General features: G+C 36.6%; 1 protein-coding gene across 6 annotated transcripts in view; it reads left to right on the top strand.

Annotated features, from left to right (window-relative positions):
* The window catches only part of ARHGAP12 (Rho GTPase activating protein 12), a 189,685-nt gene extending 170,714 nt beyond the window's left edge, over positions 1 to 18,971 (top strand). For 5 of the 6 annotated variants that reach the window (XM_080657363.1, XM_080657366.1, XM_080657368.1 and 2 more), the window contains 9 exons: positions 1,393 to 1,494; positions 3,857 to 3,955; positions 7,592 to 7,694; positions 11,011 to 11,127; positions 12,958 to 13,056; positions 14,527 to 14,604; positions 14,704 to 14,838; positions 15,072 to 15,174; positions 16,009 to 18,971. In XM_080657363.1, the coding sequence (XP_080513489.1) occupies positions 1,393 to 1,494; positions 3,857 to 3,955; positions 7,592 to 7,694; positions 11,011 to 11,127; positions 12,958 to 13,056; positions 14,527 to 14,604; positions 14,704 to 14,838; positions 15,072 to 15,174; positions 16,009 to 16,183 (1,011 nt within the window). In that variant the 3' untranslated portion in view covers positions 16,184 to 18,971. The remainder of the gene's footprint in view (positions 1 to 1,392; positions 1,495 to 3,856; positions 3,956 to 7,591; positions 7,695 to 11,010; positions 11,128 to 12,957; positions 13,057 to 14,526; positions 14,605 to 14,703; positions 14,839 to 15,071; positions 15,175 to 16,008) is intronic. The other variant, XM_080657364.1, reaches the window with a different exon arrangement.
* Positions 18,972 to 26,191: the final 7,220 nt, after the last annotated feature.

Below are 26,191 nucleotides of genomic sequence, written 5' to 3'. Positions count from 1 at the left end.
AGATTACAGTTCATCAGTCCTTAAAGATTTTAAAACCTCCAAACATTTCAGTGACATAGGAATGCTGTTTTACATTCTTAGTTAACAGACTAAACAAAAAATTTAAGTTAATGATAGCAAGATACAGTATAAGTCTACATTTAACATAGATTTTCTGCTATTGCTAATCTTTTTCTTACCTGGTTAACAAAATATAATAGCTAGTTAAGTGCTTTTTCTTCTGAGACCAGCCATGCCAACTATCTTTCTGTTATTTTCACAGTTCCTCATTAAATTGCTAAGGCTTTATAGCATCTGGCTCTAATTATAATTTCTAACAAAGGCTGAATTAAAGAACATGGGGTTTAGAGTTTTCTGACTTTGTAAGTTATTGGTAGTTGTTGACAACAAATAATTGGTAAGGAAATCACTCTTGAAATCACCAAATCATAGTTAGAGAATATTTATTAGGTAGAAAAGTACTTAATATCTGCCAGATATTTTTTATATATATATTGCCTTGCCTTTTTGAACACATCGTTTTACGTAGTCATATTAAGCTTAGGATAAACGCCAAGAAATGGAATTGCTAAGCCAAAGAATACATGTATTTGTAAATTTGTAAATATATAGGTTGTGTCCCCAAAAATATATACACACTTTGAATAATTATTAATTTCAATGGATTAAATCTGAAAAGAAAGAAACATCAATTGAGCAATCAGAAAAAAGTGTGTACATTTTTTTTGGACACCCTATAGAATTACCAATTTTTCCTCTCTAGGAGTTGTTCTAATTTATACCCCACTTACATATGAAGGTCGTTAATACTCTATAGCGGGGGTGGGGAACATTTTTCTGCCAAGGGCCATTTGGATATTCGTGACATCATTCACAGGCCATACAAAATTATCAACTTAAAAATTAGCCTGCTATATTTGGTCAAACATTTAATTAATTCACCCCTAATGCCTTGGCAGGGCCATACCAAATTATTTCATAGGCCTTATACGGCCTGCAAACCAGACATTCCCACCCCTGCTCTATAGCCTCACCAACACAGTTTTTCCTCAAAAGTTTGTATTTTATTTTTTACCTTTTTTTTTCCTTTTCCTTTTTGCTACACTGTTGGATGAAAAAAGATTTTAATGTGGCTTTATTTTGTATTTTTCTTATGATAGAAGTTGTCATTTTATTTCCTTTTCTATGACCTATATATTCATGTCTTGCAGACATTTTTCAGTTTTAAAGTGGAAATGGTTATTTTATAATAGAGAAAGAGAAGAATTTGAGATAATCACCTGTTTGATTTATTGTTAATAATATAAAGTTGGTCTTAATTCTTTTTGAATGTACACATGTACATGAATATCACATAAAGGCTTTTTTTTCCTCTTTTTTTTAAACATGAAGTTTGGGAGTAATCAGTCCAAACCAGAGTTCACAGTGGACCTTAAGGGGGCGATGATTGAGATGGCTTCCAAGGATAAATCCAGCAAAAAGAATGTATTTGAGGTAATAAATTTTTTTCTGAGTATAATTCACATTCTTAACTGTAGTGATTGGATCTTCTTTTTTTGAGTTACTTCAGAAATGGCCTTTCAGTATAATTAAGTCTGTTTGTATTAAGAAAAACAGCTGGTATGAAGATCTGGGCTTTATTTGCATAAATTATAGGATCTCACATATATTACAAGCCTTTGTTCCACAAATCTTGCCTTTTCCCAGCAACACTAAAAAAGGTATGATTTCATTTACTATGAAATCTAATATTAAAAAATACTTTCCATTTTGTCATTAAAAACCCCTGCACAGTAATGTATGATTCTGCGTCATTTATTGCTGCATATCAGACCACCCCACAATTTAGCAGCTTACGAAGAGTCACATTGCTTAATTTGTCTGGTACTGAGCTGAGTGATTCTTCTGATCTTTCATGAGTCTTCAGTCACCCAGTGGCTTGACTGGGGCTGGATGGTTCACTTGTCTGGTGTTGGTGCCAGCTGTTTGCTAGGCCTCTTTCTCCACAAGATCTCTCATTCTCAAGGAGGCTACACCAGGCTTCTTTATATGTTGGAATCAGGGTTCCAAGAGGGGCTTTGTGGATGCTGCCAGACTTTCTGCAGCCTAAATTTAGAAGTCATATGTCAAATATGTTCTGTTGGTGAACACAAGTCAAAAGGCCCGCCAAGTATTCTGGGTTGTGGGGAATTAGAGTCCACCAGTTGATGAGCAGTAAAAAGTCACATTGTAGAGTATGGATAGAGAGATGGGAAGAATTTTTGAGGATCTCCTTGCAAACAGTCTTTCAGATCCCAACCTTCCTTTCTAGCTTCAAGGTTTAGTCCTTTCCTAGCTTGTTGTCTAGGCAGATTGGATTAGTTGCTGTTTTCCTGCCTCTTTGATTTTCACTCTGTATTATTTTACCTTGGGTACTGACCCATGCCAAACATTATTTATATTGCATAAGAAACATTACCACAACATTGATGCTTCTGCTTTGTTTATGCTTTAAAATTAGCATTTATTTTAATGTTCCTTGGGTTGTCGTCATCTGTAAGTTATTCTCCCCACTACATGATGAAAGTGTTTTTTTGTATTTTAAGCAGAAAAACTATGTTATTTCCTTATCTTTAAGAACTTCTAACAGTGTTTCTTATGTACACTGAATATTCAGTATTAGTTGACTGACCTGACCCACTTTCTAGAAAAATGCAAGGAAGAAAGTTACTATTTTCTGAATTAGCCTTGCAGTGCCAATAACTGATTCCAGAATGAAAAGGATTCAATGGTCAAATACCTTTTTAAAACATTGTTTCAGGAACTGTGCTTGAGGCATATGTCTTAGAATGTTGTTTGGGAAACATTGCCATAAGTTCCTGTAGGGAAAAAAAAGTTATCAACCAGAAAATAGGATTGCTTTCTCCAACTACTTTACCTCAAGCAATTGTAAGAAACTTTGAACAAAGAAACTATACATAAATTGTTATTGCCTTCAGATAGCACAATACAATAGTATCCTTACTTGAGTTAGTTCATGATTTGACACTTTAGTAATGTTTAGTAAATTTAGTAATATTTCAGCCCAAAAGGGATATGGCATATATCATCTGTGCTATCTTTGTATTAAGCCATTATATTTTCTATTAAATTGGAAATAATGAAAGTCTAACTCTTTGTACATTTTTCCCGACATTTATTTTTTAACCAGAGGGGGGGAAATTTCTCAGATTTATATAAAAATATTATAGGTTTTATGAATTATGTCTCAGTTCTAATTAAAATGTATGGCTTTGATACTTAAATATATTTTTTAATGATAAAGTATATTATATTTCAGCGAGTGTTATGTCATTTGTGTAATGGAATTTGGGACCCTAAATTAAGATTTTTACTGAAAATTTATTGTGAGAAAAACTTTACATTTTATAAAAGAATTCAGCTGAGCCCTAACCGGTTTGGCTCAGTGGATAGAGCGTTGGCCTGCGGACTGAAAGGTCCCAGGTTCGATTCCGGTCAAGGGCATGTACCTTGGTTGTGGGCACATCCTCAGTAGGAGGTGTGCAGGAGGCAGCTGATCGATGTTTCTCTCCCATCGATGTTTCTGACTCTCTATCCCTCTCCCTTCCTCTCTGTAAAAAATCAATAAAATATATTTTTTTTAAAAAAAGAATTCAGCTGATATTATTTTATATTAAAATAAGAGATATTCCATTGTTGTATAGTACTTAAACCTCTCATCACATAATATATTATATGGCATCTAATCTTTTGCTTGTGGTTTTTTAGATTTTGAATTAAATGTATTCATTTATTTGGTTGAAAGCACTAACCATGCTCTCTCCTTTTTTTTCTTTCTTTTTCCTTTTCTCTAAAGCTGAAAACCCGTCAAGGAACAGAATTGCTAATTCAGTCTGATAATGATACTGTTATTAATGATTGGTTTAAAGTTCTTAGTACTACTATCAATAATCAGGTATGTGTTTGACTTGGGAAAATTTTTTTACTTCAGAGCAGCTTTTCATTTTGGTTTTCTAATTGTTGATTGCATCTCTATATTCCAATTTATATGTGAAAAAAACACATTCTTAATATATATTTTGACAGAGGTGGGTAAGACGGTGGTCACTTCAGTAATTCCCAGGAGCTGGTGAATGATTTAGCATTCTCATTTATATAGTGTCTAACTATTTAAAATATTTAAATTATTGTAAATAATTTTCACATGAGGCATTGGTCCAAAAAGAAGTAGTTCAAGAAGAAGGGACAGATACAATATGCCTAGTGCATAGTATTTATTCAATGACTGAATGAGTTAGAAATAGTACTATTTAGTGGAAATAGGTCCTAGGCAAAATTGTGAAATAAGTGAATCTGTAGTCTTTTAATTAGCATGCTTTTTTTTTTACTAGTGACACATCTAATCCCCCAATACCCCAAGGTGTTCCAGTTCTCCCTCATACCCCAACCAGTGCCCTCATGTTCCTGATAAATTTCTTTTATATCTAGTAACTAAAAAGAACTGCAGATTTATACTTAGAGCTATACTTTCTTAGATTATATTTTTACCCATTCACCATATGGGGCATGATTCCTAAATAAGGATCACATGTCAGTGACAAAATTGAAAATGAATACATAGGGGAATGTGTTACGGTTTAAAACTAAATAGAGACAGAAAAAAAGTTGGGAATCACTGGCTTTAGTAGAGATTAAGATGTCTATCAGAGAATTTATAGGTGAAGCCCCATAATTAATGAGTTATTGTCTTACTAAGGTACTAGTATCTATCTCTATGGGCATCAGTATTTTACTTATAAAATAGAGAGGTTGGAATTGATTGTCTCTAAGTATCCTTTCAAGCTCCAAAATTTTATGATTCCCTCAGTTCATAACACCCAGATATAGAATCTGAGTATGCTTTAACTTTTCCTCTTTTACCTCTTCTATCAAATGACTCATATCTACCCCTTCCTCCCTCCCTCCAAACTTCCTTCCCTCTAAACCATGTACAGACCTTTATGGTTTCATGCATTACATTTAAGTCTTTTATCCACCTTGAGTTTATTCTTGTGTATGGTGTAAGTTGGTGGTCTAGTTTCATCTTTTTGCATGTGTCTGTCCAGTTTTTCAACACCATTTATTGAAGAGACTGTCTTTACCCCATTGTATGTTCTTACCTCCTTTATCAAATATTAATTGACCGTAATGGTGTGGGTCAATTTCTAGGGTCTCTGTTCTGATCCTTTGGTCTATATGCCTGTTCTTGTGCCAGTACCAGGCTATTTTGGTTATAATTGCTTTGTAGTATAGTTATCTGGTATTGTGATCCCTCCTACTCTGTTCTTCTTTCTCAAGATTTCTGCAGCTATTCTGGGTCTTCTATGATCCTGTATAAATCTTCAGAGAATTTGTTCTAATTCTGTGAAGAATGCCATTGGTATTTTAATAGGGATTGCGTTGAATCTGTAGTTTGCTTTTGGTAGTATAGACATTTTAATGTTGTTAATTCTTCCAACCTATGAACAGGGTATGCACTTCCATTTCTTTGTTATCTTCCTCTATTTCTTTTTTCAATGTCCTATTGTTTTCCAAGTACAGAACTTTTACCTCCTTGGTTAAGTTTATTCCTAGGTATCTTACTTTTTTGTTGTTGCAATGGTAAATGGGATTGCTTTTTTAGTTTCTCTTTCTGAGTTCCCCACCAATTAATTTTTAATGCCATTGCAATATGGAACTTTCTAATGTCAATTTTACAGTTCTTTCCTGCTTAGAAACCTTCTGTAACTCCCATTAAAATTCAACAACCTGAGCCCAATCTATCTTTTCAAATGTGCCATTTACTCTACCCAATGTGAGCTTTCTTGAAAGCAAGTCTGGGTGCATTCATTTGGCAAATGTGTGCATGCCTTATGAACTGGGGATATAGCAGCATGCAGCCAGATGCTACACCTCTCTATATGGAGCTTGCCATAAAAGATAGATGATTACTGAAGACAGACAACTGACCAGTTCATATAATGACATGTGGTGAGTTTTATGATGGTATGGGACAGTGGTTGACAAACTGCGGCATGGGACAGTGGTTGACAAACTGCGGCTCGCGAGCCACATGCGGCTCTTTGGCCCCTTGAGTGTGGCTCTTCCACAAAATACCACGGCCTGGGCGAGTCTATTTTGAAGAAGTGGCGTTAGAAGAAGTTTAAGTTTAAAAAATTTGGCTCTCAAAAGAAATTTCAATCGTTGTACTGTTGATATTTAGCTCTGTTGACTAATGAGTTTGCCGACCACTGGTATGGGATGTATAACATACTATAAAAACACTGATTAGGTAGGGACCAACCTTATTCTAAAATTCAAGAAGGTCAGGGAAGGCCTTGCAGAGAAAGTGTTTTTATTTGTTTGTTTTGTTTTTTAGAATTGAAGCCTGTAGGATCAGGGAATAAGCCAAGTAAAAAGAGAGGAACTTATTACTATGATATTTTAAAATACGTACCATTTACAAAGTGGCAAAAGATACTAAGTAGTAAGAGATCTGCAAGACCTTGGCAGAGAAAATTACAAAACTTTATGGAGAGACATTGAAGAAAACCTAATTAAATGAGAAGTATATTATGTTCATAGATTAAAAGGCTCAATAATGTAAAGATACAGTATACTTCCAAATGATTTATAAATTTATAGATTTGAGATTTTTGAATCTCACTCAAAATCCCATTAGGTTTTCTCCTGGAACTTGAGAAGCTTATTCTAAAATTCATTGAGAAATGCAAAGGGCTAAAAGTATCCAAGACACTCTTGAAGAAGAAAGTGTAAGGACTTGCTCTATCATATGCCAAGACTTCAGTAAAGCTATGTTATTTAATACAATGTTGTATCCATACCAGGATAGATACAGAGACCTGTGGAATAGACCCCTGTATCTTTGGACACTTTATGCCAGATATAGCACTGTAGACTAGTGAGTAAGAATAAATTTTTTAGTAAATGATGCTGGGCCACCTGGATATCCAAGAAGAAATTTGAGCCTTTCCCTACATGATACAGAAAAATAAATTCTTGGTGGAATAAAGACCTCAGTGTGAAAGGCAAAATGCAAGGTTGGCTTTGAGAACTCAGTCCAGTTTTTTAACCTATAAAAGTGGTTAGACCTTAGATTAAGATCCCTAGGATTTCTTTCAATTCCTAACATCCATGAGTCTGAATAATGATTAACTATTGACACAAAATGTACTTATAGTTATCTTGTGACATTTTCTCAGAATGTAGCTTCATCTTGTTCTAGCACCATAGATTGTAGCCTGACCTTTTAACTGTTATTACTGACACTCATATGCAGTTGATCAAAATGAGGCAAGATCACTTCACCATCAGTGTAAATCCATTGTCCTGTGAATTATCAGTAATTTTTCTTTTTGGAAATTCAGAATTAATACCATCTAAGGAGAAAAAAACAGACTAAATGATTTATCAAATATCTAAATCATACCTGTTATATGCTAATTGGTTCCCTAAAATAATTTGAAAAGTCAGTGATTATTCTGAAAATTATGCTGTTACATCTAAAGTAATATCAAAAGTAATGCATGTTTGCAAAATCTGCAACCCATAGACAGTAGAAACTGATGAAGCAATTGAAGAGGAAACACCAGATTCACCAGGAATAGAAAAACAAGATAAAGAAAAAGACCATAAGGATCCTAGAAAACTTCGTTGTAAGTTATTCTTTCTCTATTTGGCTAGTGGTTTGAGTGAGCTTATTCTCTTTGCTTTTCAAAGATTTTAAAAATATATATAAAAGCTAAGTGAAATCTCTAGTGTGATAAAAAAAAGTTATAAGATTAAATACTTGCAAGTTCAGTGTTGTAATACTCTCCTTGTTAACTCATTGTTATTTTTCAACCTCATTGTATGCATCCCTAGAGCATCATATTAATTTTGAGGGACTGTAATACTTAAAAAATATATATATATACTAGAGGCCCAGTGCATGAAATTCGTGCACAGGGGAGGGGGGGTGTCCCTCAGCCCAGCCTGCACCCTCTCCAATCTGGAACCCCTCGAGGGATGTCCGACTGCCCGTTTAGGCCCGATCCCACCGGGATCGGGCCTAAACGGGCAGTCGGACATCCCTCTCACAATCCAGGACTGCTGACTCCCAACCACTCGCCTGCCTGCCTTCCTGATTGCCCCTAACTGCTTCTGCCTGCCAGCCTGATCACCCCCTAACCACTCCCCTGCCAGCCTGATTGATGCCTAACTGCTCCCCTGCCAGCCTGTTTTCCCCTAACTGCCCTCCCCTGCAGGCCTGGTCACCCCTAATTGCCCTCCCCTGCAGGCCTGGCCCCCCCCCCCCCAACTGCTCTCCCCTGCAGGCCTGGGTCCCTCCCAACTGCCCTCCCCTGCTGGCCATCTTGTGGTAGCCATCTTGTGTCCACATGGGGGCAGGATCTTTGACCACATGGGGGCAGCCATCTTGTGTGTTGGAGTGATGGTCAATCTGCATATTACTCTTTTATTAGATAGGATTAGGATGAACTTCTTTTGAGGGTCCCTAGGAAACTGAACTTCATTGATTTAAAAATATATAATTATTGTTTATGATTCTAGATAGAATCTTAAACTTTAAAACGTCAAAAGTCATACTGGACCCCAGGCAGCCATCTCTGGACTAGGGTATGTCTGTGCAAGTACAGCTGCATGCACCCATATCTCCAGATCTTATGAACATAAAGAACCAGAGCTAGGCCAGCAGTTTTAAGAAAGCATTGTCTTGTGAATTACATTGTTTAAATAGGCCATTAGCTATGACTCTGAACTTTGTTAAATCTATTTTAACAAATCCACATATAACTGAGAATTTATTTTTAGCCTTCAAATTAACTGAGTGATTAGAAAATCAGTTCTACTTTAGTTCTCTCATATTCCAATGAAGTTTAGGCCTATTATTGACATTGTTACCATGTAACAGTGTAAACAGATACAAATTCTCTTACTTTAATTCTTTACTAATATATTGTTCCCTCAAATGTTATTTTTCAAGAAATTTACTTTCTGAATCGTTATTGTAATAAAAAAGAAATCAATATTAAAGGCAGTATACAACATTTTCCAAAGAATTAGTTCAGCGTATAGATAATTAGGATGAAACTTAGCCTAGGGGAGGGTGGGGGTAAGGGGGGGAGATCAAACAAAGGACTTGTATGCATGCATATAAGCCTAACCAGTGGTCACGGACAACATGGGGGTGGGGGCATGCGTGGGGAGGGGTTTGGGATGGGAATGGGGGGGTGAGGACAAATATGTTATACCTTAATCAATAAAGAAATTAATAAAAAATAAAAAGAAAAAAAGAAACTTAACCTAAACTATAAATAATTAAGCTAGTTCTCTCTCTTTCTCTCTCTCTACCTAGTACAGTAAGAATAGGAATTTTTTGGTTTATATTTTACTAGAGGCCCAGTGCACGAAATATGTGCACTGGGGAAGGACAGGGAGTTTCCTCAGCCCGGCCTGTGCCCTCTCGCAGTCCAGGACTCCTTGGGGGATGTCCACCTGCCAGCACTCAGACATCCCTCTCGCAGTCTGGGGCTCTCGAAGTCCAGGACCCCTCGCTCCTAACTGCTCGCCTGCTGTGGAGGCAGGAGAGCCTCCTGCCACCGCTGCTGCGCGCTCACCAGCCATGAGCCTGGCTTCTGGCTGAGCAGGATGGCGGAGGGGTGGGGGTAGGAGCGCCGCTCAACCAGAAGCTGGGCTCCCTGCTCCTTAGCACTGGCCCTGCTAAGAGATTGGGGGCCAGGCTGGCCAGGGGAGAGGCCATGGAAGTTTGAGGCTCTGTGGTTGTGCTCCGTCCCGCCTCTGTGGAGGCGCCAGGACTGTGCCGTCCCCTCTCCCATCGCCTCTGCAGAAGATGCGGGACTGGGACCACCCAGCCCCCTCTCCTGCCACCTCTGCAGCCGCCTCTGTGGATGGCGTGGCGCTGGGACTGGGACCGTGCGCTGCCTCTCCTGCCCCCTCTGCAGAAGGGGGAGCCGGGACCACCATGGCTGTCCTGGTGGAGCAGGCTTGTTGGCCCTGCCCCCGCCCACTTGTTGTTCCAGAAGGTCTTTCTGGAAGGTCATTCCACTGTCCAGTCTAATTAGCATATTAGCTCTTTATTTCATAGGATAATTTTTTGCTGGTCTTTTGTTTTTTTGTTAATCCTCTCCTGAGGATATTTTTTCATTGATTTTTAGGGAGAGTGAAAGAGAGAGGGAAAGACAGAGAGAAACAATGATGTGAGAGAAACACATTGATTGGTAGCCTCCTGCACAAGCCCTGACCAGGGCCCAGGCCAGGGAGGAGCCTGCAACCAAAGTACGTGCCCTTGAACAGAATTGAACCTGGGACCCTTTGGTCCACAGGCCAATGCTCTATCCACCGAGCCAAACTGGCTAGCACTGCTGGGTTTTATTTTTTATTTTCTAAAACTGATGGAGAGTTAAAGAAGATAAGTTGTATCTATATATGTAAAAGCCCAGCTACCAGAACAACCAGTTGCTGTGACGCACGCTGCGGCGGCCAGCTGGCCCGATCCAGGCCCCAATCGGCCCTCCCAACCTCCTGTGGCCCCTCCCCTGGTTGGCCCCACCCCCGATCGGCCCCTCCAGCCCCAATCGGCCCCCATAGGGGTAGGCTGCCCAGACCCCACCCATGTACGAATTTGTGCACCGGGCCTCTAGTATTCTTTATAAAATAGTGAATGTGAATTAGGCTAACTTGGGAATGTCTTGACATATATACCAAAGAAAGTACAGTTTGTGGTTAGTCTTAGTTATAAAAATGGAATGTATTGTTTGGTTTTTCACTTTGAAAAAGTCTGTGTTAGTTTGATTCCTCACATGTTACTCTTAAACCATATTAAAGTTAGAATAACTGAATTTATACTGTGATTTTTATATATCAGATTAATATATTTTGAGTGTGAGCTGAAAAAACTTTTTTCAAAAAGGTTTTTATTTTATGAAATTCTTAATATCTATTTGTTTTAAGCCATGAAAGTGTCTAGCATCGATTCTTCAGAACAGAAAAAAACTAAGAAAAACTTAAAGAAGTTTCTTACACGGCGCCCCACTTTACAAGCTGTTCGTGAAAAAGGTTATATTAAAGGTAGGTGGAAGTATGAAATCAGAAATAAGACATTTTAAATTAAAAACTAAAAATTTTCCAAAATAAAAATGTTCTTATTCCTTACACATAAAGTTTTTAGGTTCAGTGATTAAAATACATTTGAGTAATTAAAATTGATTTTTAAAATTCACATGAAGAGTTTATTTTAACTAAAGCATTGAGCAGACATAAATACCAAACTAAGTTATTAACAGCCCTGTACTAGAAGAACTACACAAGTGTGATCATATGGGTGGCACATTTTTGTTTATTATTTAAAAATACATATATTTTTATTTATTTCAGAGAGGAAGGGAGAGGGACAGAGAGAGAGAGAAACATCAATGATGAGAGCGAATCATTGATCAGCTGCTTCCTGCATGCCCCACACCGGGTATCAAGTCTGCAATCCGGGCACGAACCGTGATCTCCTGGTTCATAGGTCGATACTCAATCACTGAGTAACACCCACTGGGCACATGGCACGTTTTCCGAAGACATGATTTTCAGTTTTGAGATGTACAGATCAGAAGAAATTTTGAATAGACAATCATTAACACAGTAGAAAGAAGAAAAAATAGTGAACAAGCAATTTTATTCTTATTTATCTTCAGTTCTCATTTAAGATAATTTAAAAATTAGTATATTTGTTATTTCATTAAAAGAACCATAATGCACAGGATCTTGTCTTTGTAAGAAAGCATTCTTTTAAAATCATATAATGTGACTTAAACAATATACAATATTCTTACAAGCATGTCTAATTCCAAAGGTAAGTTTTTTAATACATAGTTCAAAACAGTGATAGTTATTTTAAATAAAGGTATAGGTAAAGGATATATATATAAAATATATGTTTGTCTCTGATTATGAAGTTTCTGATAAAAATCATCACTGAAACATCTGTTTGTAAAGCATCTGAATAAAATACACAGATGGGTTTCATTAAAAAGATATTTAAAACTTTTAGGAAGAGTTCAGCTAATTAAGTGATTCATATTAGCAACCTAAGAGTTATAGATAAACAAATACTTCCCGATAATGTATATTAATTTAATATTTTGAGTTTAGAACCTTAAAAAAACCCTCAAAAATAAATGAATTGAAACAGCCACTAACTTGTTCACCAGGCCTTTTCACTGAGAAATATAAACTGTTGTTATATAAATACTACTTCAGATATTTTGTTTGTTTTCATGAAGGCTTAGCACAAGTGTTGGCATTTCAAAGCTTTTGGGCTGAAAGATTAATAGAAGTCTTTGAAATATATTTTGTGAAATCAAGTGTTGGCCCGTGATGGGCACGCACATACTAGTTTTAATACTTGAGTATGTACCAAGTGCCAAGTGTTCAGTTGCGAGGTCCTTGCCCTCACAAAACTTATATATAAAAATGAGAGATGGACAACATAATTTAAAAGAGTAATGTCTACTATGAATAATCTAACATCGTAATAAAATAGTGACTGGAAGTGGGTTATGATAGATAGGATGTTCAGAGGGTTTTCCTATGGCGATGTCATTTAGCTGAGACCAGGATTGATGAGATGAGAAGGAGCTGAATTTAGGGGAATATTGATCTCTACAGATGCTATAGAAAGTAATAAAGTTCTCAAGCAAAAGTTGGGGTATTCATGGAATTTAGTAAAGAAGGAAAATTGTTTGAAATGAAATTGGAAGGGCTAAGCAAAGTGCAAATCATATAGAGTATAAATCATGGTATGCAATTCTGGATGCACTCAATGGCCTTATTGCACTATGAAATGGTTTAGCTGTTTTGTGAACTAAATTTTAGCAAAGTGATTCTTTTTTAAAAAATGATCTCTTTCAGATCAGGTATTTGGAGCCAATCTTGCTAATCTGTGTCAGAGAGAGAATGACACAGTGCCAAAATTTGTGAAATTATGCATCGAATATGTTGAAGAATATGGTAAGAAAATAATTTTTTAAAAAATGTTAAGCATACCAACCCATTGTTTTGCCATCAAAATCTCTAGGGTTTTTATGATTTTGAGTGATGAAACCAAAAGTTCTTCATAGTTGAAAGGTGTTAAGAAAAGCATCTTGTTTGCAAAAAACTTACGTGTTTGTACCTGTTTTAAATTAAGACCTTTGTGGGCATCCATTAAAATGTTCAGTGCTTATGATTGCTTAGCATCTGGTGTTCTTTGAAGCCATTTAGAGTTGGCATTTGCTTAAAATGAAGAAGTTTGTGATTTTGAAACTGATTTTTTAAATATATTTTTATTGGTTTCAGAGAGGAAGGGAGAGGGAGAGATAGAAACATCAATGATGAGAGAGAATCATTGATTGGCTGCCTCCCACACAACCCCCACTGGGGATCGAGCCTACAACCTGGGCATATGCCCTGACCGGGAATCAAACCGGTGACCTCTTGGTTCCTAGGTCGGCGCTCAACCACTGAGCTACACCTGGCTGGGCTTGAAACTGATTTTATTAAATAATTTGACAGTGTAGAAGATAGGAGGAGATTGCTTACTTACTAAGAGAAAGTTCATTGTTTATAATAAAAATGAGATATTTTAAAACTTAAATCAACTATAAAGTTATCTAATCTTTTTTTACTGTAAAATAAGACAAACTAATTTCTATTTTGATTAATTTTAACATGTTTATAATATTTATACTAGTTTTATATAAATTAACAGTATCTTGGCTAACCACATTATCTTCAAAAACATCTTGTACAATTAAAATATTTACATAATTCATAATTTCTGCTAGTTCAGATCGCATCTCTTTGATTCTCTTTGTCAACATGATAGTACAGTTACTGTGCTACTTGCCTTTATTTGAAGTTAAATGAATAGCTTTTTTTTAATGTGTACAGCATTATCATTTAATGAATATTTTAATTTTTAGGCTTAATTGGGTGAATTTCAAATGATTCTATTCCACATATAAAATAATTTACTAAATTATCAAATTATCATTTATTTTTATTAAACCATTATTTTAGTTGTTTGCTTGTACTAAGTTTGTCACAAGCACATATTAATATGGCAAACATTTTTAATAGAATACTTATGGCATTTACATTATAAGATGGCATAGAAAAGATGGGTGGGCTGATTTTATCTATTGGCTTTCTTTAGTTGTTGAACTATCCCCAGGTGTTTGTAGAAGTTTGTCTTAAATTGTTAGTATTTCAAGTTGAATGAAATGGTTTCCTTGAGATGATTCACAGTTTACATGATAAAATATAATTGTTGCTATTCATTAAATAGAATTCAGAGTGAATCTCCACCCTTTCTCTACCAAGTATCTATAGACAAAGTCATTTATGCTAATGTTAATGAATAAGAATTCTGAAATCTGTGAGCATCTTTAGAAGAGGCAAACAAGTACGTTAAACATAAAAATATTATTTGTCTCTTAGGTTTGGATGTTGATGGGATATACAGAGTAAGTGGCAACCTTGCAGTGATTCAGAAACTGAGATTTGCAGTCAATCATGGTAAGATCATATTCCCTATTGTTATATCCAAAAGAATCACTCAAAGCTGTTAGAATTTAAAGTAATTTAAAATTGTTTCTATTTTTACTGTTTTTCCAGATGAGAAATTGAACTTGAATGATAGTAAATGGGAAGATATTCATGTCATCACTGGAGCACTCAAAATGTTTTTTCGAGAATTACCAGAACCACTTTTTACATTTAATCACTTTAATGATTTTGTGAATGCAATAAGTAAGTATGTAATTCTACTCCCTTTTTTTTCTAGATGTTGAAAATCCTCTATACAGATTAAGTCACTGCATTCTGGTGGAATTTTTTTTGTTTTTGTTTTTTTAACGGTTTTGCTCCAGAAATTATAAATGTGACCACCAGATGTCACTGTATATCACCAAATAACAGGATCCAAAATATGTCACTGCTTTTCAGTTTCAGTTCTACTTACTATTTTTTTTTTTTTTTTTCAGAACAAGAACCAAGACAGCGAGTCACTGCTGTTAAGGACCTAATCAAACAGTTGCCAAAGCCAAATCAAGATACAATGCAGATCCTTTTTAGACATCTCAAAAGGTAAAAATCTTGGCACAAAAGAGAAAGTAATTAGGAAAACAAAAAATAGAAGAACTGCATAGTTATGAAACATGGTGTAGTATACCCAGGAGGCTTAGTCACTCAGACCCAGGTTTAGATACCAGCTATGCTGTTTACTGTCTTTACAACTTGATAAAGAGCTCCTTTGAGCCTCAATTCCTCATAGGTAAAAGGATTTGGTATAAAGAATACATTAAAATAGATATTATGTGTGAAGTAATGCCTAGCAAGGGTGTGGTTGGTGTTAGAAATTGTTAAATTTAATTAATATGAAGATGAGATTGGTTATTAAATGAGGACTGTTAAATCACCTTAAAATAAAGCCATCATTGCTCTAAGTTACGACATAGCTACCTTAATAACTGATTTTTTCCTTCTGAAAGAACAACCACTAGAATACTAAACTAAATGACTCAGTGAGAGATTTAAAAAATAACAACACATAAAGTGAGTAAAATCGAAAGTGTAAGCTCTGTGCTCTAATGAAATTTACCCCCCATCAACCTAGTGCAGTAATCTTTGTCACCTGAATTGTAAGTCATATTTAAGTTTGTCTTATTTTAAATGCTAAGCTAAAATACCACATTTAAGTTTATTAGAATATGTTTAATTATACCTTCTAGCTGTATTTATCAGAAGAGAGTTTCACATGATATTTGGACTGAATTCTACTTGGCTAAATAGTTTATACGTACCTTCAGAAAATGAAAATTATTTCTCATTTTTAAATGCAAACTGTTTATAATACAATTGGAAGAATTTACCTCTCTTTCTAAGATTTTCTCTATTAACAATTTATCTTTTCCCCCTTAGAGTTATAGAAAATGGAGAAAAAAACCGAATGACCTATCAGAGTATAGCAATTGTTTTTGGTCCCACCTTGTTAAAGCCAGAGAAAGAGACTGGTAATATCGCAGTTCATACTGTCTACCAAAACCAGATTGTAGAATTAATTCTTCTGGAAATAAATTCCATCTTCGGACGTTGATTTCATATTGAAGACAACCTGTAGCATAGGAACCGGATTTCATCAGATTTTAAATCCTTATACATGTTGAATTTTGTTTTTGGACCAAGCAGTGACTCTTTGATTTTGCACTTTTTTGAGGGATCAGAAGGGACTGGAAGAGTCAAAATGGGTAATAGGCCCTCATATTTGCTGCTTTGTTGCAAGGTGATAAAACTGTGTTTAATTTTATCCTGAATGTTTGCATTCCGTACTCTGAATTTCAGTAAAAATAAAAAGTTGCAAATCTAACCAGTCATGTACACTGGATAATTGGGTAAGAAAACTACATTTTTTTTTTCTCAAACTGGATAATGTAGAACTTCTTCTCATGATTTGTTAGGTTTATTAATTGATAGAACAATACTTACTATCAGTTATTTGGAAATCTCTCCTGCACATTTTAAACAAAGTGAAGTATATCTGTTTTTGATACCTTTGTATTTCTTCCTCAAGGTTTTTGCATGTAGTGCAGTCTAAGTGCTAAAATTTATTGTAACCCAGATATAATTCCTTGACAGAGGCTTTGTCTTTTGCTGTATTGCACAGCATCCTTATGGGATATCTTAGTTGCTTGTTTGGGCAGCACACTAATATTACATAAAACACTGTGATATACTAGAGTTTAATTTAGCATAGGCCAGTTCAGGGTATTTTGGGGCTGTCTGTGCTACACTGATTTAGCTAACAATCCTAATTATATCTAGTGCCATACTGACTTCTTGGTATGATCCTGTGGAAACACGTTATTTTATGTAAATATAGGCTGAAGACTTAATGTCCTTCAGCTTATGTATAAAGTTGTGTTGTATAGCCTCAGAGTATATTCTAAGCCAACATTTCTAAACATGATATTGGTGATCTTTTCTGTGAATACTAGGTCTCCTCCCAAAATAGGTTGTTATTTGGTAAAATTACGCACTTTTAGGTTTTAATTACATTTACAGGCAAATCACTGTATTGCAAATGGTACTGGAAAAATACTGAATAGACTTGCTAAATGGTAAATGCACTACAAGAAGAGCCTTTAGGTTATTTAATATGTACAGAATACATTAGAAGACAATTTATTGCCGAATTCTAACTGCAGTATGATAGTGGAAACCTATATGTAAATTAGGTGAATGTCAGAAAATGACATTGCTAAATTTGAGAATTTCTTCTTATATTACTAATGTAGATTAATTTGTATAATAAAACAGGGTTTGGAAGGTTTTGTTACGGAGAGCATGGTTTGTTGAAGATTTTTTAAAATGTATTTTTTTAGATTAACTGCTGTATATGAAATGTCTAATCTGAATAAAGAAAACTATAAGAGGTTTAGAAATTTTTTTCCTATTAGAGATGTTTATTTTGGTTTTTTAATTTTTTGTTTTTGCATATGCTGGTATACCTCATTTAAAAATCAACTGAATCTAATATTTTCTGTGGCAAATATATTTTCCTCATTTTACATATTTTCTACTAGCTCCATGCCAGTACCTCCTCCCTGCCCCCATTTTTTATTTCTTCATCAAAATTTGAAAGTGAATGATTTATAACCAAGTCTCTTTTTCTTAGAAATTAATTTATAATTTATAGCTTGCCTTCCTTCGGAACAAATATTTTGTATGATCTGTCTAAAAACCTCTCACCTGAGTTTTGTGGTAAAACTATTGTTTGTTTGTTGTTGTGGTCTTGTTAAATTGATGACAAGCCAAGTTACTTGATAGCTAGGGAAAGCAAATTGTTTTGGGCAGGGAGAATAAACCCCCATGTGAGAATGTTAACATTTGCCTAAAGATATCCTTAATAGTAACACATGATTTAGGACTGGCCTATATAGTGATGGTGTGCCAGGAAAACAATCAGATTCCAATAAGTAATGTTCTTTCTCTCAGTCGTTATGGACATATCAGTGATTAATATTGTCCTGTGTTTCTTCTGTCAAAGTAAATGTGTGTGTGTGTAAAGTCTTAAATGTTAAGTCTATACCTAATCAATTTATTGTAATATTGTATGTACAGTAAGATCAGTGTCCTGTGTTTTCATCCTTTGTGAATTAAAATTTCTCACTTGTTTTTTGTAATAACAAAACCAGTAATTTTTTTTGTTTCAACAGCTTGAGTTTTAGTAGAAAATATAATAAAGGCTGAAATAAGTTGTCAGTGAAATTTCATTTACTAAAGTTACTTCAGCATGTCATAAAAATAGTAGTTGGAAATTGAAAGACAAATATATTCAGTATGGGATTACATTCCAGTTAAAAGAAAAATATTTAAAATTTAAAGCAATAAGAAACTTTACCTTTTACTCGAAAGAGTTAATTATGAAATATCTATGAAAAATAATGTTATATTTTAGACAGAGGCAAATCTATAGATAATTTTTTTATGTGAAAAGTACAAATGGAATAATACAGCCAATCTTGAGGCTTAGGCAGATGTTATATACACATCCATACACTACGTGTATATAAATATGTGTGTGTGTGCCATTGTTTTCATACAAATGAAAATTCATCAATAATAGTATGGGCAGAGACCTGGAGACTTTAATACTATGTTAGTTTCATCACACAATTTTTTGTAAGCCCGTAAAATTAGATATTAGATAGCAGCAGTGAGAGGGGAAAAAATGTTATTCCATAATTATGCCAAGAGATTTGTTTTTCAGCTCATGGAAGAGGCTTCTAACTAAATATTTAAAGTAAACATATAGTTTCCCATGACACTAATTTCTCCAATATCTTTATGCATTAAAAAAATACACAAAGAAACATACCACACATCATTTCAATAAAGAAGAAAATAAAAATAGTCAAACGGGTGTCATGCTCTCATGGTGTAATAAAAGTCAGATGCTCAAGTATTGCATCTAAACATAGAATTAAAAAATGGGTAGAAAATAAGATTTTATGTAGTTTACTGGTCTCTGAACTCCAACCATTAGCTTTAATGATCCTCTTTTACAGAAAGCACTTCTCTGGTGCAATCTAGAAAAGGTGTTAAATAGGGACTTTAGCAGCCCATATGTTACAGACCTGGAGGAGGGGCAGAGTTGTTTTTTTAAACAGTATTCCAATATAACTAACAGTCCTATTAAATGCAGCTTTAGTTTGAAACAAACAAACAAAAATGGTAAAGGGTGCTGCAAAACAAAGCAACACTCTTACAATAATGACAAATTGGAATCTATTGGAAATGCGCAAGCTGTAAACCCAGGCCAGGCAGTCAGACTTTGTATTCTAGAGAAGGGGGAGGTAAAGAATGCCTAATGAGACATTCTGTAACTACTAAAGACAAGGCAGTTCTCCTGGGGAATCTCAATTAGTCTTCTCAACTGAAGTTTTGTGGATCAGTGGTGGCTGTAAATATATTCAGCTGGATTGAGCTTTTATAAATTAGCTTTATGTGAATATAGCAATTAAATGAACTCTTTCATTTCCTTCATCGCTTCCCTTCTCTCACAGGAAAAAAAAAAAGGGAAGAAAAGAGCACTTTCATGGTACCCTCATAAACAGATCACTTGTAGAACAAGGTAACCGTTTAACAAACCACTACCATATGGATTTAGAAAAGTCTGGTTCCTCACTTTTTCTCATCAACTCCCCGCCCCCCTTTATTTTACTTCCTCTCTTGATGTTTTCAGAAGAGAAGTTTTGGTTAAGATTTTTAATTATTAATTCTGGTAGCCAAATCTTTTACATGGTTCTAATTGTTGTACTCACACTGCAAATAGCACTGAAACTTGTAATGTTATCATGAACCTTTTAATGCTGATGAAATCCATACTGCCATCAGAATGACCAATGATGCTATGTAGAAGTTCTTATTAGTGGGGCCTTTGCAGAGGGAGAAATAAAAACCACTGTGATGTCATGGTAGAGTACCTAGTGGAGATTAAGCATGGCATTCAAGACCTCCTTTCTTTTAGGCATTTTGAGAGATTATTTATATTTAGTCAAGATGTTGCAGATAAGCTGCCAGGCGATGCATGAGAATTAATCAGTCGGGCACTCAAGAAGATATTTTCAGAAAAGTAGCCTTTATTGCAGATTGCACTAGTGCCATGACTCAGGGGAGTCAGTCTCCAAGTCCTGAGTGATGAATATGGACGAAGCTTTCCCTTTATACCCTTTAGCTCCTTTGTCCCCAAATATGAGTCAGGCTTCTGGATCCTTCGTGGGCTTTGCAGCCCCCCATGAGTTGGGATGGGGGAAGTGAGACCACACCCACAGTCTTGGCCAGCACTGGCTCCAGCCCCTCCAGGGATTTTTATATGGTTCATGGTTTATGGCCTCTGTAAAATGGGAGTATTCAAGGAAACAGGTTCTGCAAGGCAGGACAGGCATCACAGATAAGAATGGAGTTTGATAAGAATGGAGTTTATCGGCAAGCAAGAGTGTACATCAGAAGGCAGGTTACTGGCACATATTCATGTAGCTAGCCCCCCCAAATGTCTTATTTTCCCCTTCAAAGAGAAATGGGAATCTTAGATACTGAAGTAAAAACAGTCTCATCAATTGATAAAGCTGGATCAATAGGGACCCTCACATTCACAGTTTTGTTTTATGGAGGTCCAGAATTATTGTGAATGCTTAAGGCCATTTGGTCAGTTAGTGGCACAAGATGATAAGCTTAAGGCTGAAAAGGAAATAATTATGTTACTGCTATTTTAAGTTTGTGATCAATTTAAGTAAAGCATATTTTGGCATGTTCAAATAATATTTGAGAAAGAAACAAGTAACTTGTTTACATTATGGGCATCTGTTTTTAAGCTAATTTTTACTTGTGTGGCATATTAAACTTCTATTATCTTTTTTAAAATATATTATGTACATCTATAATGAGGTTGACAGAGGTTTGGTATTGCTTTCTGCTTTAGTTCTAATTGTATAGATAGTAAGCCAGCATTCTTCTCCCTCCCCTGGCAAATAATAAGACTTAAGTGATTCTATTTCTACCCACTGACATTCCTGGGCAGGCCATTGTGTACATTAATCGCTATTTAATATGGATATCTGCTTTCAGTTGTGTTCTAGAACTCTGCTGGCCATCACTGCAGCCACCATTTAAATTGTCTTGTAGCAATTTAAATTTTATTAAAATTAAATGCTAAAAATTCAGTTAGGCACAGTAGCCACATTTCAAATGTTCAGTAGTGACATGGAGTTAATGTCTACTATATTGGATAGTGCATTTCTATCCTCAGAAAATTCTGGAAAGTACTGTTCTGTAAGGTTGGTTATGAGGAATAAGCAATTGCAAAATGCAAAATTATTTTAAAAAATACATGACCTATAAAAACCTGTTATAATATTTCATAATTCTCATGCTTATCTCTTAAGTATATGACACCAGAAAATCTTAAAAGCAAAGAGAGATACATTTTTTATAGCAGGCCTGCCAACTTTGAATATTTATCCTGCTATATGTTCTCATATTGGGGGTTGGAAGGGTGTTAAATCGAATTTGACTTTCAAATACCTCTCCCATCAAAATGCTTGCAATTTGGTATAAACTGGTTTAAAACTGTGGCTTTAAAAAACCTTGGTTGACATTGTTCTCTGGGAAATTTAGGAATTCTGTATTATGAGATAACATTTCTGAAGTTTATGTCACAGTATTCTTAGATTTAGATTTCAAGAATTTTGTTTGGTGGGAAAGATTTTCTGAAATGACGCCCTGTATGAAGTAATGGAGATGTTACATGCAAATTTATCTTTAAATGGGAGCTGAAATATAGCCATGGATACAAGGAAATTGTTGGTAATCTCAAAGCGCATCAATAGGTCTGCACATGATTTCACCATCTGCCTGCTAAAGTATAGACAGGGACATGGTATATAGATCCCATAGAATGGTGATGATGAATGTTTTTTGTTTTTATCAAAATGATTACTTATTATAAGGCTCCCAGGCCAAATTCTTTCAGAGCTGGTACTTTTATGCATTGTTGACACACGTAATGCTCTGGTTGAAGAAGATGCTACCGATGTATTTTCAACCCTATTGTAAAGGCTTTCTATTAATAATTTCCATTAAAGTTCTGTTTCTAAAATAATCTCTATTAAAATTCCTAGATAGGTAGTGTAGTAGTTCCTATTGACACTGTGCTTCAGTTCAGATATAGGCAATTCATAAGTGAAGAAGCTTTGCCATCTAGTAAAATTAACTTACAAACTCTTGTCCCATCTTCTCATTGAAACATGAAATATTTTTTTCTGTGTCTTTTCTTCCTTTGCCTTCCTTTTATCTTCCTTCCCCTCCCCTAGCTCTGCAGTTGATGATTACATCAGACCATCAGATGAATGACTACTCACAGAGACTGTATTGGGATTTATTGAGGCCCTTGTGTCCAAAGTGTCCATGTTTCCTTAGAGAGGGTGGATTTAAAGAGGAATCAAAGCCAACACTGCTCTTCTTAGAAGGAAACTAAATCTTTTCAGGGTGGGGGGAGGTAATTCAGTGTCTTTGGATCACATAGTTTTGACTATGAGGTTCCCTGAATTCAACCCCTTATGTTAGGGAACCAGGTCTGATGTGATGTTTCTGACACCTGGCTACATTTTATAGCTGCCTACCGATTATGTCCCTGTCTCCCAACCTGTTATATTAACCAAATTGATTGCCTGAACATTGCAGGTAACAAGACTGAACCTTCTTACCCATCTTATCACTCTCATAAGTGCTTGTTCATTTGGCATTAATGGTTCCACAAAGCCAGTATCAGACAATATGAAATAATTATTTTAAATAATGGGTATTATTGAAACATCTCCCACTGAATAAGAGGTTGGGAAGAGACTTTAATATTAACAGTATGCTAAGATCCCATTTATTTATTCAACAAATTCAGTGAATTTGTTTTAGGTGTTTAAGCATAGTGTTAATTTCCAAGGGTACAAGGGTAAGCAAAACAGAATTCCTGCTTTCATGTTTTCAGTATTGAGATGTCAAATAGTATACTAGTATATATAATTCTGACATATTCCCATACTAAGTAAATGAACTCAAAATGGTCAATCTCTAGTTTTGTTAGTGTGCCTTTCAAATCAGCTACTCATGTTGTGGTCATGCCAGCCTACTGAGATTTGAGCTAAGATATATTGCTACATAATTGAGTAGCATTATGTTGAGAATGACATAATTCTTGAGTACTTGTTGAGTTGAAGTAAGGCAGGTTTGTCAAATAAATACAAGAAATGTTGAGGCTTTGATAAAGCATGGTTTCAATTGATAAAGGCCTGATTTTATTTATTTTTTTAAATAAATCTTTATTCAGATTATTACAATTATTTCTCCTTTTTCCCCCCATAGCTCCCCTCCACCCTTTTCCCACCCCACCTTCTGCCCTTACCTCCCCCCCACTGTCCTCATCCATAGGTGTATGATTTTTGTCCATTCTCTTCATGAACTCCCCATACCCCTTTCCCCCTGAGAATTATCAGTCCACTCCCTTTCTATGCCCCTGATTCTATTATATTCACCAGATTATTCTGTTCCTCAGGTTTTTAATTCACTTGATTTTTAGGTTCGCTTGTTGATAGATATGTATTTGTTGTTCATAATTTTTCTCTTTACTTTTTTCTTCTTCCTCTTCTTTAAGAATACCTTTCAGCATTTCATATAATACTGGTTTGGTGGTGATGAACTCCTTCAGCTTTTTCTTATCTGTGAAGCTCTTTATCTGCCCTTCAATTCTGAATGATAGCTTTGCTGGGTAGAGTAATCTTGGTTGTAGGTTCTTGCTATTCATCACATTGAAAATTTCTTGCCACTCCCGTCTGGCCTGCATAGTTTCTGTTGAGAAGTCAGCTGACAGTCGTATGGGTGCTCCCTTGTAGGTAATTAACTGTTTTTCTCTTGCTGCTTTTAATATTCTCTCTTTGTCTTTTGCTCTTGGCATTTTAATTATGATGTGTCTTGGTGTGGTCCTCTTTGGATTCCTTTTGTTTGGGGTTCTGTGGGCTTCCTGGACTTGTAAGTCTATTTCTTTCACCAGGTGGGGGAAGTTTTCTGTCATTATTTCTTCAAATAGGTTTTCAGTATCTTGCTCTCTCTCTTCTTCTGGCACCCCCATAATTCTGATGTTGGTACGCTTGAAGTTGTCCCAGAGTCTTCTTACATTATCTTCAACTTTTTGGATTTTTTTTTTTGCTTTTTGCTTTTTCGGTTGAGTGTTTTTTGCTTCTTTGTATTTCAATTCTTTGACTTGATTCTTGTGTTCCTCTATTCTGTTTCTGGGTCTCTGTATAATATTTTTTATTTCAGTCAGTGTATGTTTAATATCTAGTTGGTCCTTTTTCATATCTTTGAGAGTCTCGTTATATTTATCGGCCTTTTCTAGGATATTCTTAAAAAGTCTTATAACCGTGGTTTTGAATTCTATATCCAGTCGTTTGTTTTCCTCCATTTCTTTCGTTTGTGATCTGATTCTTTTACCCCGCATTTTCACTGATTCCCTGAGTTGGTAAGGTAGATATTTGTGCTAGGTTTCCAATATGGCCCAGTGGGTCTGCTTCCCCAGTTAACCTGAGGTGGACACTCTTGGTGCACCCCTTTGTGGACTGTGTGTACAGCCTTGTTGTAATTAAGTCTTTATTGTTGTTGGTATCACTGGGAAGAATTGACCTTCGGGCCAGTTGGCTGTAAGGATCAGCTGTGTCTATGCTGGGAGAAGTTCGGTGCTGGAGACAGCCTTACAGGATTAGACTTGCCAAATTGCAATAGCCTCTGTGCTCAGCTTGGATGGGGTGGAGTCTCAGTCTTGGCTTCCTGTCAGCCTTGCCCTTGCGCGCATGTGCGCTTTCAGTTCTCCGCCTTCCCCAGCTCGAGTCTCCGCCTGAGTGTCCAGACTCCCCCCACAAGAGCGTGGGTCCCCAGGGGCTCGCCTGGAACTGGGGTTCACTGCAGTCAGAACTGGGGCTCAGTGCCGTCAGGAGCCTCTGACTCCCTTCCACTAGGGAAAGCCTGTGGCAACCTCCGCAGCCTTTGTGCGCACTGGCACGCGCGCGCGTGCGCACTTTCAGTCCTCCGCCTTCCCCGGCTCCCGAGTCTCCGCCCGAGAGTCCAGACTCCCCCCACAAGAGCGTGGGTCCCCAGGGGCTCGCCTGGAACTGGGGTTCACTGCAGTCAGAACTGGGGCTCAGTGCAGTCAGAATCCTCTGACTCCCTTCCACTAGGGAAAGCCTGTGGCAACTTCCGCAGCCTTTGTGCGCACTGGCCCGCGTGCGCCTTCAGACTTCTGCCTTTCCCAGCTCGAGTCTCCGCCCGAGAGTCCAGACTCCCCCCGTAAGAGCGTGGGTCCCCAGGGGCTCGCCTGGAACTGGGGTTCACTGCAGTCAGAACTGGGGCTCAGTGCCGTCAGGAGCCTCTGACTCCCTTTCACTAGGGAAAGCCTGTGGCAACCTCCGCAGCCTTTGTGCGTACTGGCACGCGCGCGCGCGCGCTTTCAGTCCTCCGCCTTCCCCGGCTCCCGAGTCTCCACCCGAGAGTCCACACTCCCCCGTAAGAGCGTGGGTCCCCAGGGGTTCGCCCGGAACTGGGGTTCAGTGCAGTCAGAACTGGGGTTCAGTGCCGTCGGAGGCTTCCTTCCCCTTCCGCCAGAGAAAGTCAGCCAGGCTCTCAGCCGCCCTTCCTCTCTGCGCGCACAAAGCCCCTTTGCCGTACCTCCAATTCTCTGTGAGCCTTTCTCTTTCCTTCTAGTTGTAGAATTTTCACTCAGCCAGCTTTCCTGTGGTTCTGGATGGTGTCCGTTCTGTCTTTTAGTTGTAGTTTTGAGATTGTTGTGCGAGGCAGCAGTTTAGGTGTTTACCTATGCCGCCATCTTGGTTTCTCCACCTGATTTTAAATAGCAGATGGATCATCCTGGCATAAAACAATCAAATGTGAAGTGGAACATTCTCAATACGTACCAGGAAAAGCACGGATTTAACAACATAGTAATGGTGACACAAGTAACCCACATCATACTTCATGTATTAAAATTAAATATACGGAGGATTCT

This window comes from Plecotus auritus, assembly GCF_963455305.1.
Source record: "Plecotus auritus genome assembly, chromosome: 1".
Classification (NCBI taxonomy): domain Eukaryota; kingdom Metazoa; phylum Chordata; class Mammalia; order Chiroptera; family Vespertilionidae; genus Plecotus; species Plecotus auritus.
The sequence above is the reverse complement of the archived record's forward strand: the minus strand, read 5'-3'. Positions and strand labels throughout refer to the sequence as shown.